Raw genomic sequence first — 19,719 nt, 5'->3', positions numbered from 1 at the left:
CCTTTATTTTCTTTGAGGACAAAACAAAGTTAATCGGGGCAAAACAAAGAAGACACAATTTTAGCGTCACCTTCTCATGATGACAGACGGGAGCAATAAATTAATCCGCCACCTCATGGAATGTGGAATACAATGACTTTGATATGTGACAAAATTCAGTATAAGTATTCCTTAATACAGTCCCAATAAGAGTACACAGTAGCTGCACCTGCACTCACTGAAGCACCTTTCAACAGAAGTGTGGGGGCCAAATAACCCCCTGATAAGAAACCCAAAGCTGTCATAGCCATATTCAAACAAATCTCATGTTTTAACTTCTTTCGCTCTTCCTCTCTTATTTTCTCTTCCTCTTTCTCCTGGTGCCTCCTTTCTTCCTCTTCAGCACGTCTCCTTTCCTCCTCAAATTTCCTCTGAGCTTTCTTGAACATGTCATTAGTGTAGTGCTGTCCGCCATTTTCCTTCACCATCTTGTCAATCTTCTCCAAGAGTCCTGGGACCATCCCGGATCTGTTCTCAGGGTCTTTGTTTGGAAACGCATGGTATCTTCCTCCACATTGGTGTTTCAGGCGCCGTAGATCCTCACTCTCACTGATGAATTCATCCAAAGTCTTTTCCTCCAGCAGGTCTGTGTGCGTGAACAGTAGGATCGTGTACATTGAGGCATCTGAACCAAAGTTGTCTTGAATCCACTTGACGGACGCCTTCTCCTCTGCAGTGAATCGGTTGTTTACATTAATCACTAACAGAATTGTATGAGGTCCAGGAAGAGAGTGAACAACAACACAATCCTCAATGTCTTGATTCAGTTCCTCATTGGTTTTCTTGGTGTCAAACAGCCCTGGTGTGTCTATAACAGTGATTTTCCTACCACTGATTTTACGCTCTGCTTTCTCACATTTGCTGGTTACAGATTCAGGGGATGCTTCACTTTTAAAAACATTCTTGTCAAGAATAATGTTTCCAGAAGTACTTTTTCCTGATCCAGTTTTTCCAACTAGAATGATCCTCAGCTCCCTAGAATCTGACCAGAGAAACAAGTTAGACCTGAAATTTTGATTAGTTTCAAAGTGAAAGTATACCTGTTGGCTTATGTTGAGCATTTGCTGCAATCAGGAAAAGAAAGATAAAGGTCGATATCCAGGTCAAAAACATCTTCATCTTTTATTGCAACTTTTCTAGGAAAAAAACACAGATATTATTATGTTGACACTCCCGTCGTCAGATGAAGTATTACCTGTTAAGTGAGATGATTTAAATGCTGAGTCAACTCCTTGTTTAGTTGTTTACGACTTAAAGCTCAGAGTCTCTGATAATGTGTAATGTTCAGGATCACAATGAGGCGGGACAACGATGACCTTTGAGTTTATTCTTTTTTATGTCAACAGTGTCAGCCTTTATCCGTCTCGCCTGTTTGACACGTGACATCCCCTTTATTTTGAAATAGAAATGTTTCTTTTCTGGCAGGTAAACATTCTGAAACACAACATAATATTAAAGTCAAAACAAGTATTTAGACCTAACATTTTTTTTCTTCAAATAACTCTTACTTGAATTGCATAAATGAACTTAAATCAAACTTTTTAAACTATATTCACTCTTTATATCCGCCGCGTGAACAAGAGACTCAGCTTTCCAAGTTCACAATCACAGAGTTTAAGCTCCAGCACAGGATCCACTTTAGATATTGCTGGCTGTTCTCGGGAATCCCGGGTCTACGCAACACGCACCAATACTGTTTCTTCGGACCCTAGATCCCACGAGACCGTACGCAACGAAACACGAATCATGCATTATTAACTTCCCTAGACCTCTGTGGCCTGCACGAGGATAGTACAAAGTCTGTAGGATGTATGCAAGAATGGACAAGTCCACCTGCAGGGTCACGGGAGCTCAAGATGCGAAACGATCCTTGTCCACACCTATGCTCTCCTCCGGCCCCTCTTGCTACGTACGGCTCGACAGCACCGCGGAGCCTCTCATGCTTCTAGCATCGCCCGAGAGTAATCTGCGATCACTTTAGCGTTCGGGCGTGCTGAGCAAAGACTACCGCGCAGCTCGCAGGCATATGTCATACGCCCAAGAAGACAAAACAGAGGAACATGATGAAGAAGCAGCAGCAGCAGATCCCCCGGCCCGTCCGGATAGTCCTGATCACTCATATCGCAGCAAAGCGGTACAAGTGGAAGATCTTTACTATACTACCCACGCAAATACACTCAGAGATATTAAGTGCTCTTCTCGCAAACATCAGGGAGTTGTCCTCCTTCTCTTAGATAAAAAAAAGGTGTGCACAGAGTGCATTAAAAAATAAATAAAAATATGAGATGCACATGGCCTTTCAGAACGAACTGAGGGGACGAAAGCAGCAGTGGCTCTTGGACCTCAGACATCAAGAAAGCGCCAACAACAAGCGCGCTTTCAGAGCCCTCTCTGCTAGTACACATGCCCGCCATATCTGATCCGATCCGGAGCGCGAGCTGATGGACACCTCGAGAAATGTTGCGAATAGAGCGCGCAAACGCAAACAAGTTCTCGAACTCAAGAATCATGTGGACAGCCTCCTGTCAACAGAAGCTCTTACGATCTCCCACGGAATGGAATATGGACACGATACGACGAAGGCTGCTGTTGGAAAGATTCAAAGTGCATTGTTTATGCGAACCTAAAGGCATCGTCTTCGAAGAGCCCGCAGGCGGAGACCATCCGTAGGTTCGCGCCGCTCAGACCTTCTAGTGAAGATCCAGTATCTTAAAAGATAAAGAAAAGATACAGACTAGACTCTCTGGCTCGGGATAGAGGATTTCATTTTACTTGTGTTTGTGTACGTGTATACAACCTGCTGAATCAAGGTCAACATGGTGTTATCTCAATCATTCGATGTTATGTTTCTTTTACTAGCTTTGTTTTATTACGTGTGTAGCACAAACACAAAGTAAGAAGAAATGGATCTCGATTCGCTTGTTCTCAAGTTACCTGGGGTGTTAAATAATAGCAGATAATAACCAAATAAGTGAACTTAAGAACAGCTTTTATTTCCTTTGAGGACAAATCTAATTTCATCGGGCAAAATAAAGAAGACACAACTTTAGCGTCACCATCAACGTCATACATTCTAACAGTGCTTCCACGTTCCAGGCATCTTCTCATGGAAACAGACATGAGCAATAAAGAAATCGGCCACCACATGCAGACTGTAAACATTACAGTTATATATCTAGTGGACCCTTGCTTTTTGATGCAATAAACTTATGACTGAAGGGAAAACAATTGCCCATTGTTTTTGGAATACAGTGACTTTGATATGTGACAAAATTCACCCTAAGTATTCCTCAATACTGTCCCAATAAGAGTACAGAGTAGCTACACCTGCACCTGCTGACAGACCTTGGTACAGAAGTGTGGGGGCCAAATATCCCCCTGAGAGGAGACCCAAAGCCATAGCCATACCGAAACCAATCTCGTATTTTAACTTCTTTCGCTCTGCCTCTCTAATTTTCTCTTCCATTTTCTCCTTGTTCCTCCTTTCCTTCTCTTTAGCACGTCTTCTTTCCTCCTCAAGTTTCCTCTGAGCTTTCTCGAACATGTCATTAGTGTAGTACCGTCCGCCATTTTCTTTCAACATCTTGTCAATCTTCTCCAAGAGTCCTGGGATCATCCGGGATCTGTTCTCAGGGTCTTCGTTCGGAAACGCATGGTATCTTCCTCCACATTGGTGTTTCAGGCGCCGTAGATCCTCACTCTCACTGATGAATTCATCCAAAGTCTTTTCCTTCAGCAGATCTGTGTGCGTGAACAGTAGGATCGTGTACATTGAGGCATCTGAACCAAAGTTGTCTTGAATCCACTTGACGGACGCCTTCTCCTCTGCGGTGAATCGGGTGTTTACATTAATCACTAACAGAATTGTATGAGGTCCAGGAACAGAGTGAACAACAACACAATCCTCAATGTCTTGTTTCAGTTCCTCATCGGTTTTCTTGGTGTCAAACAGCCCTGGTGTGTCTATAACAGTGATTTTCCTACCACTGATTTTACGCTCTGCTTTCTCACATTTGCTGGTTACAGATTCAGGTGATGCTTCACTTTTAAAAACATTCTGGTCGAGAATAATGTTTCCAGATGTACTTTTTCCTGATCCAGTTTTTCCAACTAGAATGATCCTCAGCTCCCTAGAATCTGACCAGAGAAACAAGTTAGACCTGAAATTGTGATTAGTTTCAAAGTGAAAGTATACCTGTTGGCTTATGTTGAGCATTCGCTGCAATCAGGAATAGGAAGATAAAGGTCGATATCCAGGTCCAAAACATCTTCATCTTCTATTGCAAGTTTTCTAGGAAACAAAAACACAGATATAATTATGACGACACTCTTGTCGTCAGATGACGTATTACCTGTTAAGTGAGATGATTTAAATGCTGAGTCAACTCCTTGTTTAGTTGTTAACGCCTTAAAGCTCAGAGTCTCTGATAATGTGTCATGTTCAGGATCACAATGAGGCGGGAGGATCTTTGAGTTTAGTCTTTTTCCTTCCGCAATATGTCAACACTGTCAGCCTTCATCCGTCCCGCCCACAATTTGTTTTACGTCATCAAGTGATTTCAAAATAAAACATGTGACACGTGGCATCCCCTTTATTTTGAAATAGAAATGTTTCTTTACTGGCGGGTAAACATTCTGAAACACAACATAATATTAAAGTCAAAACAAAAAACACTAAGTATTTAGACCTAACATTTTTTTGCTTCAGATGACTCTTACTTGAATTGCATAAATTAACTTAAATCAAACTTTTTTTTGTTGTAATTGTCAAAATGTTAGTGTTTTATTTAGTAGCAACCACTATATATTTATACCAATATGTAATTGACCAAAATGTACATGAAACACTACTAGAACTAGTTTATTATTTCTGACCATGTTTTAAGGGCCTTTATCTTATTTATGTCACACACTTGACTGAACAACTATCGGTTAAACATTTAAAAAGCAAATTCCAATTGTTTTATCTGCATAAATATTCATACGTAAAATCAAAAATATCCTTAAATTTTTTTTTATAATCTTTGGACCTATTTGAATTTTCAGGGTGGTTTTCTTCCTCCCTTTGCATTACCCTAACAAATAACAAAAGCAGCTGATATCCTGGAAAATATTTCTTATGTATTATTTTATATACAAATGGTTTCAATGTAATTGAAAATGTCCCTATTTGAATTTTCTTTTGTGTCTTTTGCCCGTGTGTCAGTCTGAGTGAAATATTGATTGTGAATGTGTATTCAAACGTTTAAGCTCTTAGATGAAGCTAGTAATTTATACTTTATATTTTGATTATCTTTTAGCGTTAATTTAAGTATGGCGTATATGTATAGTGTATAACAATTTTTAATCTAACAACACCTATGCTCGCTACGTACGGCTCGACAGCACCGCGGAGCCTCTCATGCTTCTAGCATCGCCCGAGAGTAATCTGCGATCACTTTAGCGTTCGGGCGTGCTGAGCGAAGACTACCGCGCAGCTCGCAGGCATATGTCATACGCCCAAGAAGACAAAACAGAGGAACATGATGAAGAAGCAGCAGCAGCAGATCCCCCGGCCCGTCCGGATAGTCCCGATCACGCATATCGCAGCAAAGCGGTGCAAGTGAAAGATCTGTACTGTACTACCCGCGCAAATACACTCAGAGATATTTGCTGCTCTTCTCACAAACATCAGGGAGTTGTCCTCCTTCTCTTAGATAAAAAAAGGTGTGCACAGAGTGCGTTAAAAATAAATAAAAAGATGAGATGCACATGGCCTTTCAGAACGAACTGAGGGGACGAAAGCAGCAGCGGCTCATGGACCTCAGACATCAAGAAAGCACCAACAATAAGTGCCCTTTCAGAGCCCTCTCCTCTAGTACACATGCCCGCCATGTCTGATCCAATCCGGAGCGCGATGGAGCCCGAGCCTATGGACACCGCGAGAACTGTTGCGAATAGAGCGCGCAAACGCAAACAAGTTCTCGAACTAAAGAATCATGTGGACAGTCTCCTGTTGATAGAAGCTCTTACGATCTCCCACGGAATGGAATATGGACACGATACGACGAAGGCTGCTGTTGGAAAGATTCAAAGTGCATTGTTTATGCGAACCCAAAGGCGTCGTCTTCGAAGAGCCTGCAGACGGAGACCATCCGTAGGTTCACGCCGCTCAGACCTTCTAGTGAAGATTGAAAAGATACAGACAGACTCTCTGGCTCGGGATAGAGGCCAGCGTTCATTTTTACTTGTGTTTGTGTATAAAACCTGCTGAATAAAGGTTAACATGGTGTTATCTCAATCATTCAATGATGTTATGTTTCTTTTACTCTCCTCTTTTTATATTTCGTGTGTAACACAAACGCAAAGTAAGAAGAGATGGATCTCGATGCGCTTGTTCCCAAGTTACCTGCGTTGTTTAATAATACCAGATAGTAACCAAATAAGTTAACTTAAGAACAGCTTTTATTTCCTTTGAGGACAAAACTAAATTCATCGGGCAATCTAAAGAAGACACAACTTTAGCGTCACCATCAACAGCATACATTTCAAAAGTGCTTCCACGTTCCAGGCATCTTCTCATGGTAACACACGGGAGCAATAAAGAAATCGGCCACCTCATTCAGACTGTAAACATTACAGTTATATATCTAGTCGACCCTTGCTTTTGATGCAATAAACTTATAACTGAGGGGAAAACAATTGCCCATTGTTTTTGGAATACAGTGACTTTGACATGTGACAAAATTCACCATAGGGATTCCACAATACTGTCCCAATAAGAGTACAGAATAGCTACACCCACACCTGCTGACAGAATTTTGGGGGCCAAATATACCCATGTGAGGAGACCCAAAGCTATGATAGCCGGACCGAAACCATTCTGATATTTTAACTTCTTTCGCTCTGCCTCTCTAATTTTCTCTTCCTCTTTCTCCTTTTTCCTCCTTTCTTCCTCTTCAGCACGTCTTCTTTCCTCCTCAAGTTTCCTCTGAGCTTTCTCGAACATGTCATTAGTGTAGTGCTGTCCTCCATTGTCCTTCACCATCTTGTCAATCTTCTCCAAGAGTCCTGGGACCATCCGGGATCTGTTCTCAGGGTCTTTGTTCGGAAACGCATGGTATCTTCCTCCACATTGGTGTTTCAGGCGCCGTAGATCCTCACTCTCACTGATGAATTCATCCAAAGTCTTGTCCTTCAGCAGGTCTGTGTGCGTGAACAGTAGGATCGTGTACATTGAGGCATCTGAACCAAAGTTGTCTTGAATCCACTTGACGGACGCCTTCTCCTCTGCGGTGAATCGGGTGTTTACATTAATCACTAACAGAATTGTATGAGGTCCAGGAACAGAGTGAACAACAACACAATCCGCAATGTCTTGTTTCAGTTCCTCATCGGTTTTCTTGGTGTCAAACAGCCCTGGTGTGTCTATAACAGTGATTTTCCTACCACTGATGTTACGCTCTGCTTTGTCACATTTGCTGGTTACAGATTCAGGTGATGCTTCACTTTTAAAAACATTCTTGTCAAGAATAATGTTTCCAGAAGTACTTTTTCCTGATCCAGTTTTCCCAACTAGAATGATCCTCAGCTCCCTACAATCTGACCGGAGAAACAAGTTAGACCTGAAATTTTGATTCGTTTCAAAGTGAAAGTAAACCTGTTTGCTTATGTTGAGCATTCGCTGCAATCAGGAAAAGGAAGATAAAGGTCGATATCCAGGTCAAAAACATCTTCATCTTCTATTGCAAGTTTTCAAGGAAACAAAAACACAGACATAATTATGACGACACTCTTGTCGTCAGATGAAGTATTACCTGTTAAGTGAGATGATTTAAATGCTGAGTCAACTCCTTGTTTAGTTGTTAACGACTTAAAGCTCAAAGTCTCTGACAATGTGTCATGTTCAGGATCACAATGAGGCGGGAGGATCTTTGAGTTTAGTCTTTTTCCTTCCGCAATATGTCAACACTGTCAGCCTTCATCCGTCCCGCCCACAATTTGTTTTACGTCATCAAGTGATTTCAAAATAAAACATGTGACACGTGGCATCCCCTTTATTTTGAAATAGAAATGTTTCTTTACTGGCGGGTAAACATTCTGAAACACAACATAATATTAAAGTCAAAACAAAAAACACTAAGTATTTAGACCTAACATTTTTTTGCTTCAGATGACTCTTACTTGAATTGCATAAATTAACTTAAATCAAACTTTTTAAACTATATTCACTCTTTATATCTCGCTCGTAATCTTACTTGCCTTCTCAATCTAATATATCTATTGTTCCCAGTGTACTGTTTTTAGTGTCGACTTCAGTACGCTGTGTACTTTTTGACTGCTCACTGCCTTGCAACTCTGACTCAAAACATGCGTCACCGTGTTCAAAATCTGTAGGAAACACTTTCTCTGAGGTTCTCCTCAAATGTTTTCCGTTTCCCCTGTAGATTCGGCCATCCGTTGTTTGAATCAGTAATGGCTGCCAGGAGTCTTTTTTTCCGTACTCTGATGTTCTCACCAGTCGGAAGTGTCTTTGTGTGTCTGTCAAAGTAGACCTTCTGCTTTAGTTTTCTTTCCTCCAGCTTCCTACGAACCATCTCAGTTCCTTCCGGTGTAAGAAGATATGCTGACGTTGGAATTTTTCTTTTCAACCTTCTTCCCATCAATATCTGTGCATGGGGAAAAACAATTCCTTCCAATTAAGTGTTTGGATAATCCATAAAATGACAAGTAGGGGTCACCCTTGTCACATTCTGACCTTTTAAGCATATTTTTGATCGTTTGGAATGACCTTTCCGCTTGACCATTTAATTGAGCACGACCTGGGCTGGAAGTAACATGCTTGAATTCCCATTCTTCTGCAAAGCACAGGAATATTGGGGTCCACTCTGCCTTGTTGTGTTCATCAACTTTATGACTTCTGGAAACTTGGAAAAATAATCTACACAAAGCAGAACCTCAGAACCTTTATAGTGGAAAAGATCTGTCCCTACTGTCTCCCAGGTTATTTGTGGTAAAGGGTGTAAAACTAGTGTTTCTGTTTGGTTAGTGTTTCTGTTTTCACTGTGAAACCATATATAAACGGAGGTGACATTCTCATTGGAATTCGATCTTATGTATGGCTGAATTTTTTTTAAAAAGACTTAAAAGTTGGAGATCAAATAACAAAGTCACACAGGAACAAATTGTTTTCTGAGAGAATATCTCACTTTGGGTTGTCAGTACTATTTCTATTATATAACAGTTTTATTTAAAGTATATTCATATTTTATTTTTAAAGCATCTCTTCAAAAAAAGGTCACAAAAAAATAATTGTATTATTGTTTTGTTGTAATTGTCAAAATGTTAGTGTTTTATTTAGTAGCAACCACTATATATTTATACCAATATGTAATTGACCAAAATGTACATGAAACACTACTAGAACTAGTTTATTATTTCTGACCATGTTTTAAGGGCCTTTATCTTATTTATGTCACACACTTGACTGACCAACTATCGGTTAAACATTTAAAAAGCAAATTCCAATTGTTTTATCTGCATAAATATTCATACGTAAAATCAAAAATATCCTTAAAAAAAAAAATTATAATCTTCGGACCTATTTGAATTTTCAGGGTGGTTTTCTTCCTCCCTTTGCATTACCCTAACAAATAACAAAAGCAGCTGATATCCTGGAAAATATTTATTATGTATTATTTTATATACAAATGGTTTCAATGTAATTGAAAATGTCCCTATTTGAATTTTCTTTTGTGTCTTTTGCCCCGTCTTTCTGTCCCCTTACAATAAACAAAATCCAGGTTATCTTCCTCACTTAGTATGTATACATATAATATATATATGGTTTAAGCTTCATCTAAATAAGACGTATACTTGGTGGAGTTCCCTTCCCCCTAAAACTTAACTGAGAGATTGCTGATTTCAAGACAAATCAGGTAGAAACACACACACACATAACATGCACACACACACACACACACACACTCTCACAAACATACATACAAACACACAGACCCACTATTTTATACCATATATATTATGTAATCAATAATATTCTTGCATGTGGCACATTTATAACAAGGTTAAATGTTCTACTTTTAAATCAGACACTTTCCCAACAAATGCAAGTCCAAATATAGCAAATGTTAGGGTTCACAGGTTTTCTCAGACCCTTGCACTGAGGTCATATTTTCCTGCTGAGTCATGTGTGCCTGGCCCAACTGTTCACGTCAGTCTGGAGCCTCAAGTCTGTGTAGTTACTTGGTGCTGCCACCAAGAGGACGAATACAGTTACTGGCGGGTCTCTGTTGAAGTTGATATTTAATATATGCACGTGTTTTATTCTTATTTATTATTACTTCTTATCATGCGACTGTTAAAGTCCTTTCTAACGTCATGACCTTTCACCCTCTCTCCGTAGCTCTAACGGAACGATACATTGGACTTAAATTAATGAGACACTTAAAATTGCAAAAAACATAGTATTTTTTAATATATAAATCATTTGTGATGAAAAGTTTACATCATAAGAAAAGTAGAATTCGATCATTTTTTCTCGCTTGTGTTTTCGGTAATGTAGCGCCTACCTCAGGAAGATGGATGGTACTGCAATGAATTATAGTAAGTAAGTAAGTCATTTTTATTTGTATAGCGCTTTTCCAGACCAGGGTCACAAAGCGCTTAAACAATCAAAACAATACTCAATAAAGTATATACTTTAAAGGTCAAGATAAAACTGAGAACACAACAGGAGTTCCAGAAAATCAAGGAAAAGCCTGAACAAATAAAAACGTCTTCAGATGTTTCTTAAAGGAGTCAGTAGATCCATCAAACGCAAAGAGAGAGGAAGATCGTTCCAAAGCTTAGGAGCAACAGCCTGGAAGGATTTCTCTCCTCTGGTCCTGAACCGTGTGTGAGGAACCATCAGTAGATTCTGATCCACAGAGCCCGAGCTGGGGTGTAAGGCTGGATCAGATCACTGATGTAAGGAGGAGCCTGATCATGAATAGATCTGAAAGTAAGAACCAGAATTTTAAAGTTGATTCTGAAAGAAACTGGAAGCCAGTAAAGAGTTTTAAGGATCGGAGAAATGTGAGTTCTTCTAGTGGAGCGGGTCATAATTCTCACTGCAGAGTTCTGAATCAACTGCAGGCGAGACAGTTCCTTCTTGTTAAGACATGAAAACAAACTGTTACAATAGTCCAGACGAGAAGAAACAAACGCATGGATTACAAGATCCAGATCATGTTGTGACAACATTTTCCTAAGTTTGGAGATTTTTCTCAGTTGAAGGAAACCGTTTCTGGTCAGTTTCTTGCAGTGTTGAACAAGAGACATGTCTTTATCAAATACAACACCCAGGTTTCTCAGGCTCAGTTTGACAGACTGACCCAAGTCACCCAAGTACTGACTCAACCCAGGAACCTTATCATCAGGAGCAATCACCAGAGTTTCAGTTTTGTCCACATTTAGCGTTAAAAGTGTTTTCACTCAGCAATTGTTTGATTTCTAGCAAACAATTGGACGCCTTTTAGGACACACAAGGCAAACATATTATAAAACAACAGTAGAACGGGAATTTTGAAGATAATAAGTTTCTTAAAGGGAACAATAAAACAAGGAAATTATAAAACAAGTGATTACAGTGAATAAGCAAGTTAAAAAAGATGAGTATTAAAAACAGTCAGTGTGTCAATGTTATGAATGTCAGGTGGGAGGGAGTTCCAGAGGCGAGGGCCAGATCGGCTGAAGGCTCTGGACCCCATGGTGGCCATAGGATTTGGTGTGATGGTAAGGTTGATGGATGAGGACGATCTGAGTGTTTATGTGGAGGAGATCAGTCAGGTAGGGTTGTTTAGGGCTTTAAAAGACAGGAGGATTTTAAAGTTGATACAGTGGGTGATGGGGAGCCTGTGAAGTTGTTGAAGAACAGGTGTGATGTATGTATTATATATAAACATTCATGTTTATCTTTGAACTGAGCCTAAGAGATTACCATATCGCGAGATTAAGTTGAGTTGTTTACAGAAGAAATTTAAAAAAAAGAGAATGAAGTAGAATCTTCTTTAACAATTCATGACCTGCTCCACAGTTTGGACTCCCATGGCAAACTTTACCAAAGGGGCGAGGTCTCTTTATTTTAAACAATGCTCTGCAAATCCTCCTCACTAAAGATTGAGGAAATATTTCGAATTATTTGGGTAATCACATTTCTTATACATATCGCCTGTAAGGGATTTAAACCGAATGTGGAACAATCATTATATATATTTATTTATTATTTTCAGTGCTTTTGATAAAACATTTGAGACGCAGCATTTTATTAATAATATATAGACTGTATTAGGGAGCTCTTATTATATTTCCACTACTATTTTATTTTATTTTTTAAATTAAAATAGTTTTAACCACAATCTTTAACTTTTATATTTGGATTATTTGTTTTATTAAACGCAAAATATTTTCTTTATCCTTTTTTTTTTTACTTTTTAGAGGTAAACCTTCAACCATTTTCCCATGATATACTGATTTCTATAAATATATTAAGTCATTCAAACATTTCTATTAATGCTCCTTTAAAAAATCAGACATTTCACCTGGCACTTTATTTATTTGAACTCTGAACCCCGATTGGGTTGTCTTTTGGTTATATTTTAACCTGCATAAGAAGCCTGTTTATTTGTAATGACTTTTCAATTTATTTATTTTTTCATATTAATAATAATTAAAATTAATCAGAATAATAAAAAGAGGAAAAAAATGTTTCAATATTTAAGCACCTTTCCAAGATCCCTAATACCAGAGGACAATAATAAAATAACATTAAAATGCCGTATTTTAAAAAAAAGAACACAGATCGAATAAGGTAATATGAATGAAATTGAAGAGGTCATATTTTCCAGCTTTATTTTTAAAATCACAATTGCCCCCAAATTTACTCTTTTATTATTCTTTTTTGTATTATTATTTAATTAAAACGATTTAATACAAAACACATTATTGGAGTATTTATCGCATTTCCTATAAATGTAAATCAAAACATTTCCTTCACATACAGTAAGTAAGTAAGTAATTTGTATTTATAGAGCGCTTTTCCAGACCAGGGTCACAAAGCGCTTAAACAATCAAAACAATACTCAATAACATATATACTTTAAAGGTCATAGTGTAACTTTTCAGAGTATATTGCGTAATATTATAAATGTCCATTAAATGCCACTATATGCGGTTCATAATGTAACAAAACAAAAATCTAAATAAAGATATTAGCGTGTGACGAAGTTGGCGTGATGCGTTCAAAGACTCACCAGTATGTTGTAGCACAATTGTGCATTAAATGTATTAAAATTTAAAATACAATATTCTTTGGAACGCCTGTGTTTTTTTCACCATAGCGTGTTTCATTTGTACAACATTGAGTTTCATGACCCAAACGAGGAAGGAAGAGATATTAGCCGATCACGCGAGAACATTGATCTGTCCGAGCGTCCCCTGAAGGCAGCACGCTCCATATGACGCTGTCGCTGAGCAGCAGCAGATCCAGAGTCAGCGCGCAGATCTCTTCCGGAGGCGGATTATCCTCATGTCTGTGCCAGACTCTGCTTCTACCCGGGAGGATTTGCTTCACTTCATCTGCGAGGGCGAGCATCGTGTGTGGATGCCGTGATAAAAAAAACACCCCAAAAAGATCAATCAATGGATTATTAATGTCTGGATATCAACGCACGTCGTTTATCATGTGACAGCTGTTTTTTTTTTCTCCATCGCATTCAAGCCAAGATCACAAGTGTTTATTGACATCATCGCATCATGTTGTTTCATTTTATTTCAACCGTCGTTCTCGTGGCCCTTCACGGGGTCACCGGGGAGCCCCAAACTCTCCCGTCCGCCAGCACGCACGTCAACCTCACGGCGTCCACCGCGGACGAGCATCTTCAGGCGGACAACGTCACGGACGTGTCCGTGGGATCCAGGATCTCGTCCCTGTTGTCACATCTGCCGACTCTGAAAGTCATCGTCCTCCTCACCTGCGTGACGACAGCTTTGCTCGTCACGTGCCTGGTCATCAAAGTGTACAGGTGAGCCTGAGCCCAGTTTGGTGTTGACCTTTAAATTATAATTGTATTCTTGGGAATGTTTAGTCACAGTCAACATGGCAGCTTGATATTTGTTCAAGTCAGGTGTATAGTCTTACTTTTTCTAATATTAGTTTGTAGCAAAAAAGCTACGAAATAAACAGTATAATTTGTGTACAATTAAATTGTCATTGTTGTTTACATTTGAGTCAGTTTGTAAAAAATTAAACATAATACTGTGCTACGAGTGGCACGTTTTTACAACAAGTTAGAAGGTTTAGAGAAATATCAATGTTACCAGAACAAATAGGAGCAACTTATTCCACCTATGAAAATATAAAAAGTCGATTTTAAATATAAATATTTCATTAAACAAATATGTTTATACATGCCTGGAAATAAACAAGGACAAATCCAAGTATCTTAAAACATTTTACCAGTAATGATCAGTTTCCTGATTGAGGAATAGATGAAATGCAAAAATTAAATATATTTAATGTGTATATAATGTGTTAAATGCACAAATAAATAAAACAAATATCAGCTTTTATTTATACAAATAAATAAAACAAAGATCAGCTTGATTCACAATACAAATACAATAATCGCGAGAACATTTCAATTTCTATCTTGAATTAACTCTATAAATGCCAATTTTTATGTTAATATTAAAGTATTCATCAATGCTAAGATTGACTATATATTATATAATTATAAGTTTCTACTTAATTAACGATAGAATTAATTTTTTTATAAGTCAAAGAATACAATGGAACTCAATCAAAGACAAAAACTATTTAATAAATCAATCTTTATTTTGAAAGTCTGAAAAATATGTTGTGTTTGCATGAGGGCATATGTTTAATAATTTTATCTGGAGGAAGAAAAGTTAACCTTGAAATATAAAAAAAAAAGTAGATTAAAGATAATACAATCAAAGAAAACTAGTCTATGAAAAAAGATATTCATCCGTTACTATAAAGGAGGGTTTGAACCACGAGACGTCACATTTGCAAACGTCAGTTTACCTAAACAGATGATGAAGAGGCTTGACTTAATATTTGCAAATGAAATACTCTTGTTGGCGAATAAGCGTGTGTTTACTGTAAGAAAACATCTTAATGACATCGACTCTTCAAGCATAACATCTACGTGTGCAACAAGCTGCAGTCTTGTGTAGTTCACAGATAAAGGCTGGGAACAAAAACTGATGATTACAGTTGTTTACACTGTTTTTCTGCTGAGTAGAATCAAACAATTCTTCATTTAGAAGGGAATTATTTATTGTTTAATGATTTAAAAATGAGACAATGAAAAAAACAATAAATATAATAAAGATAATCAAACAAATGAACAGAAACTACTTGTGAATGACGAGTATTTCTTACAACATGGACAGTAATTTAATGTTAATATAAAAAATAATAAGATAACATTGACTTGCAGGTAGCAAATTGACAAACTACATTTACCTGAAATAACTTATTTTTACCATCTGTATAAATTTAGAACAATCATAATAATAACAATTTATTTGTGCCATTAAAAATATATAAATATACAGTATATCGACTACTACAGTAATGCACAAGTTTTCTTTCCAAAAAGCTTTATTTTTTGTGCAGCATTGTTACATTTGTTGAATAGTTAATTTTAAAGAAACAACACGCTATATAAATAAATATTACTTACTTACTTACTTACATAAAATAAAAAAATAAATAAAACGTTTATAGCTAACCCAGTGTAGCTGCAATGTCGTGAAACCTCTGTTGCCATATACTGCATGTGTATTTGTAAAACACAATAAAATATATCGTTGGGTGAGTTTCTTTTTTAATATTTCTTGTAACTTCAGAACATCACTCACATACTTTTAGGGCTGCAAGTTACACAGGAAAGAGCATCATTAAAATAATAGTTAAACCAATAATAAGAGAAAATATGAAAACATAATAACGTCAAAATGTCAAATAGTGCTGATTTAAAACGATGATTATTGTCTTCCCAGTTCAGTATTAGAAGTATATTTGCTACAGGAACATAAAAAAAAACCTGTTCCTGTTTTATCCCTCACAGATCCGGGAGACGAATCCGGAAGACGAGAAAATATGACATCATCACGACCCCCGCCGAGCGCGTGGAGATGACCCCCCTGAATGAGGACGAGGAGACCGACGATGACTCGACTCTGTTTGATATCAAATACAGGTTCGTTCCCCGACAAGTCAACAACGTGCATTGATCTCAAGAGTGCGTCTGTCGTTGCTTCAAAACACTCGGTAAATAATAAAATAAAGGTTTGATGAGTCATTTTGTTATTGATAACTGAAACAGAAACACTCTGTTCTGTCAGATGCTTCTTTTTTTTCTTGCTTTTGTTCCACGTTGAGCTGATTTTTCAGTCTCGCCCTCCATTGTTCCCTCACGCACGACCACTTCCTCCAAGTCGAATCCTTGTTTACCTGACATTCTTGACACCCGGGGCACCTGGGATTCCGCTGATAAAAGGCTCCGCTTCTCTGCCCCTGCAGGTGAACCACGACCACGACGTGCTTCCGCTATTTCTCGTGTACGAAAACACAAGGACTTCCTTCGAAAACCAGGATATTCATTCCCCTTTTTCCTAAACAGATGGAAGTTTTCCCCTGGAACACGTACATCGTTTCGATTCTCTATTTATGATAAATAAACAATCGACAACTTTGCACACCGTGAAGTAATAATAGCTATTTTTAAAAGAAACATTTTTATACTTAAAAGTGAATAAAAGGATCTATTAGTCACTTTAGTTGTGTGTTTAGATGTAACGCTTCATATCTTTCCAACATGAGTTTGTAAATGTGAATGTTTTTTGCCTCAGATTCAGTGGTTTGTTTGTAAAGTGCTATTAAACAGATGCTCATAGTCAGTCCTTTTTTTCATTTCTTTAGTCAAATTTGTTCATTTATTACATGATCACTTATTTAACGACTTTTTTTTCTTTTTAACTTGAATATTGTTTGTCTAATGAGTCTTCTACCTTCAAGATTTTACATCCAGATAAGATAAAATTTACACTGGAATGAACTTAATTTTAAATCAAATGGTTTAATATAGATAAATATAACCATCAGTTGGAGATATAGTAGGTTCAGGTGAATACACTCTATTAAAATACACCTGAAATGTGTAAAATATTCTTATAATACACTTGAGTCATGGAAGAAATAGTATAATTGTAACATAATATTCAATCGAACAGAAAAGCATGAATGATTTGTCAATAATAATATAATAATAATTCAAATATGTTTGATGAATTCAGAATTAGAATTAAATACATTTTAATCACATAAAAAATAAACTTAGAATAAGAAAGAAGAGAACTAATGAGACAAATTAAAATGCACATGACACATTTTAAAAATCAAATATTGGTCATTCTACTTAAACATATTTGCTTATTATTCGCCTGCAACTGAACAAGAACAAATCCAATTATCTGGAAAATTAAAGTCAGAAAACTGGTTCTTACATTTATCTGGAAAAGTTTCAATGCAAAATAATAACATGTTTAATAAATATATACGGTGTTGAATGCACCAGTAAAATATACAAATAAAGCAGAATAAAAAAGACTGATATTAACTATAATAAAGTGATCGCCTGTATTCACAACACAAATACAGTATAAAATAATATTTTAAATATATTTGAAATTAATTATTAGACATAAGAGACATTTTAATCTCGTGAAAAAGTACACAGAAGAAAAACATTTTTTTTTATAAATGTTGTTATTTTTCTTCCTTCGTGTTTCTACCTGCCTCTGATTGACTGCCGACCCTCCAGGGTGTCCTCCCCCTCTCACTCTGGCTATAATAGGCTTTGGCTCTCAGGTTAAAAAAAGAAGATAAAGCCTTTAAAATAAATAAAAAAAACCTTTCTGTGTCAACAACTTGGTGTTGAGCAGTTCGGCCTTGTGATGTTCTGGGTCAGTCTGTGAGCAGAATTCCAAGAAGCTGAAAGAACCAGAACATCCAGTCGACCCACAGTCATGAAGAGTTTGAGATGGATGTTAGATGCATCGACACACCGACCTGTTGTTGACTTTCTAATCTCCCCACGCAAACACACAATTGAATTTACCAGGTCGGACAAATTCCCCGAGTTATTCTTGCAGTTTAACTGGAATAAACACGTCAAACAAGCAACTTTGTGAATGCTGGGGAGCATTCCTTTGTCTGAATGCTTCCCAGCATTCACACAATTGATCCTGTTTTCTTCTGACCTAAACTTTGTGCCGCTTCTCCTCCCACCGTTCAAACTTTCATCAAATCAGCTGGTTTCCGAAATGTGGGCTGTGTTCTATCTTTCTTTTATCACTTCCTCTCTTTCTTTTATTCCTCTTTTTCTGCCACATTCATTTCAATGGGGAAACACCTAAACTCATGTTTCAACTCCTTCCACTTTGAGCTACTTATACTTTTACTACTAATTCCCCTACTACTTTCACTACTACTTCTACTACTACTACTACTTATATTACTTTTACATTTCTACTACTTCTACTTTTAATACTAATTCCACTTATTCTACTTTAACTACTAATCCCACTAATACTTCCACTACTACTTCTACATCTAATACTACTATTACTTCTATTTTTACTACCAATTCTACTACCACATTTATGTTTCAACTACTTCTACTTTTAATACTAATTCCACTTATTGTACTTTTACTACTAATCCCACTAATACTTCCACTACTACTTCTACAACTAATACTACTACTACTTCTATTTTTACTACTAATTCTACTACTACTTTTACTTTTCTACTACTTCTATTTTTACTACTAATTTCACTTCTTCTAGTTTAACTATTAATTCCACTTGTTCTACTTTTAATACTAATTCTAATAAGCAGGGTCAGCATTCACACTGCATTTTCTTCATGAAATGCACCCTTGAGAAATGAGTACTTTCACAGCTAACATTGCTTGATGTTGTATAATTCATTAAAATAGTTAAAAAACAGGGGGATTGATTTATTGTACCGAGTGACGTGAATCCCTTAATAAAACGTTCATTATTTCACGAGTTATCATTATCAGCCTCGCTGTGATGTCTCTCTCGATCCAGACGCTTCAGATCTAATTCTAGCATCCAGTCGAAAACAAACTCTGCGGATGATTCCACTTGTTAAATGGTTGTAACTTGTGGTTTCTATTAAAAGACTGAAACATGTCGGCGAATCCTAGTTTCTTCATTTAATGGGAAGAAGCGGTTTTAAACACCGTTGACGACATTGATTGCAAACAAATGTGCAGCGAGCTTCCAAGAGACATGTCTTTTCCACAGAGTTTTCCATGTCTTTGAAACACAGAATGACTTTAACATCCTTTAAGGTGTTTTGTTTCATCCTTCTCTGTCATTCATGCTGTCCATGTGTTCAGTATTATGGACTCACAGGAAAGACAAAACAAGAAATGATATGCTTAACAAATATTTGTTTCTAGACTATTGTTTATTTATATATCTATATACTGTATATATTAAATAGCAGATGTCTGTCTTTATGTGTCGCCTCATAGACTTCCCAGCTGCTCGACAAAATCGGAAAGATGGCACAAGGAG

The 19,719-nt window shown here is 37.2% G+C and overlaps 4 protein-coding genes across 6 annotated transcripts; 1 reads left to right on the top strand and 3 right to left on the bottom strand.

The window, feature by feature from the left end:
* Positions 1-7,007, bottom strand: LOC148073613 (GTPase IMAP family member 9-like). 2 transcript variants are annotated; one of them, XM_087798307.1, is made up of 3 exons: positions 6,915-7,007; positions 1,080-1,170; positions 1-1,021 (listed from the first exon to the last, which is right to left on the bottom strand). In XM_087798307.1, the coding sequence occupies exons 2-3, from the start codon at positions 1,156-1,158 to the stop codon at positions 156-158; spliced, it is 945 nt and encodes a 314-aa protein (XP_087654433.1). In that variant the 5' UTR covers positions 1,159-1,170; positions 6,915-7,007; the 3' UTR covers positions 1-155. The 2 variants fall into 2 exon arrangements, with proteins under 2 accessions (XP_087654433.1, XP_087654432.1); XM_087798306.1 differs by lacking the exon at positions 6,915-7,007 and adding an exon at positions 1,235-2,888 and having other exon boundaries at positions 1,080-1,175.
* Positions 3,012-4,543, bottom strand: LOC148073614 (GTPase IMAP family member 9-like). Its single transcript, XM_087798308.1, has 3 exons — positions 4,392-4,543; positions 4,235-4,330; positions 3,012-4,176 (listed from the first exon to the last, which is right to left on the bottom strand). The coding sequence occupies exons 2-3, from the start codon at positions 4,311-4,313 to the stop codon at positions 3,314-3,316; spliced, it is 942 nt and encodes a 313-aa protein (XP_087654434.1). The 5' UTR covers positions 4,314-4,330; positions 4,392-4,543; the 3' UTR covers positions 3,012-3,313.
* LOC148073612 (GTPase IMAP family member 9-like) lies at positions 4,868-8,202 on the bottom strand. 2 transcript variants are annotated; one of them, XM_087798310.1, is made up of 3 exons: positions 7,836-8,202; positions 7,679-7,760; positions 4,868-7,620 (listed from the first exon to the last, which is right to left on the bottom strand). In XM_087798310.1, the coding sequence occupies exons 2-3, from the start codon at positions 7,755-7,757 to the stop codon at positions 6,767-6,769; spliced, it is 933 nt and encodes a 310-aa protein (XP_087654436.1). In that variant the 5' UTR covers positions 7,758-7,760; positions 7,836-8,202; the 3' UTR covers positions 4,868-6,766. The 2 variants fall into 2 exon arrangements, with proteins under 2 accessions (XP_087654436.1, XP_087654437.1); XM_087798311.1 differs by having other exon boundaries at positions 7,679-7,757.
* Positions 8,203-13,552: 5,350 nt separating this feature from the next.
* On the top strand, positions 13,553-17,082 carry fam174b (family with sequence similarity 174 member B). Its single transcript, XM_087797444.1, has 3 exons — positions 13,553-14,099; positions 16,176-16,307; positions 16,631-17,082. Exons 1-3 carry the CDS (start codon positions 13,831-13,833, stop codon positions 16,632-16,634), a joined length of 405 nt encoding a protein of 134 aa, XP_087653570.1. The 5' UTR covers positions 13,553-13,830; the 3' UTR covers positions 16,635-17,082.
* Positions 17,083-19,719: the final 2,637 nt, after the last annotated feature.

This window comes from Callionymus lyra, chromosome 8 (genome assembly GCF_982586985.1).
Source record: "Callionymus lyra chromosome 8, fCalLyr1.hap1.1, whole genome shotgun sequence".
In the NCBI taxonomy this organism is placed as follows: Eukaryota; Metazoa; Chordata; class Actinopteri; order Syngnathiformes; family Callionymidae; genus Callionymus; species Callionymus lyra.
This window is presented reverse-complemented; position numbering and strand designations above follow the sequence as displayed.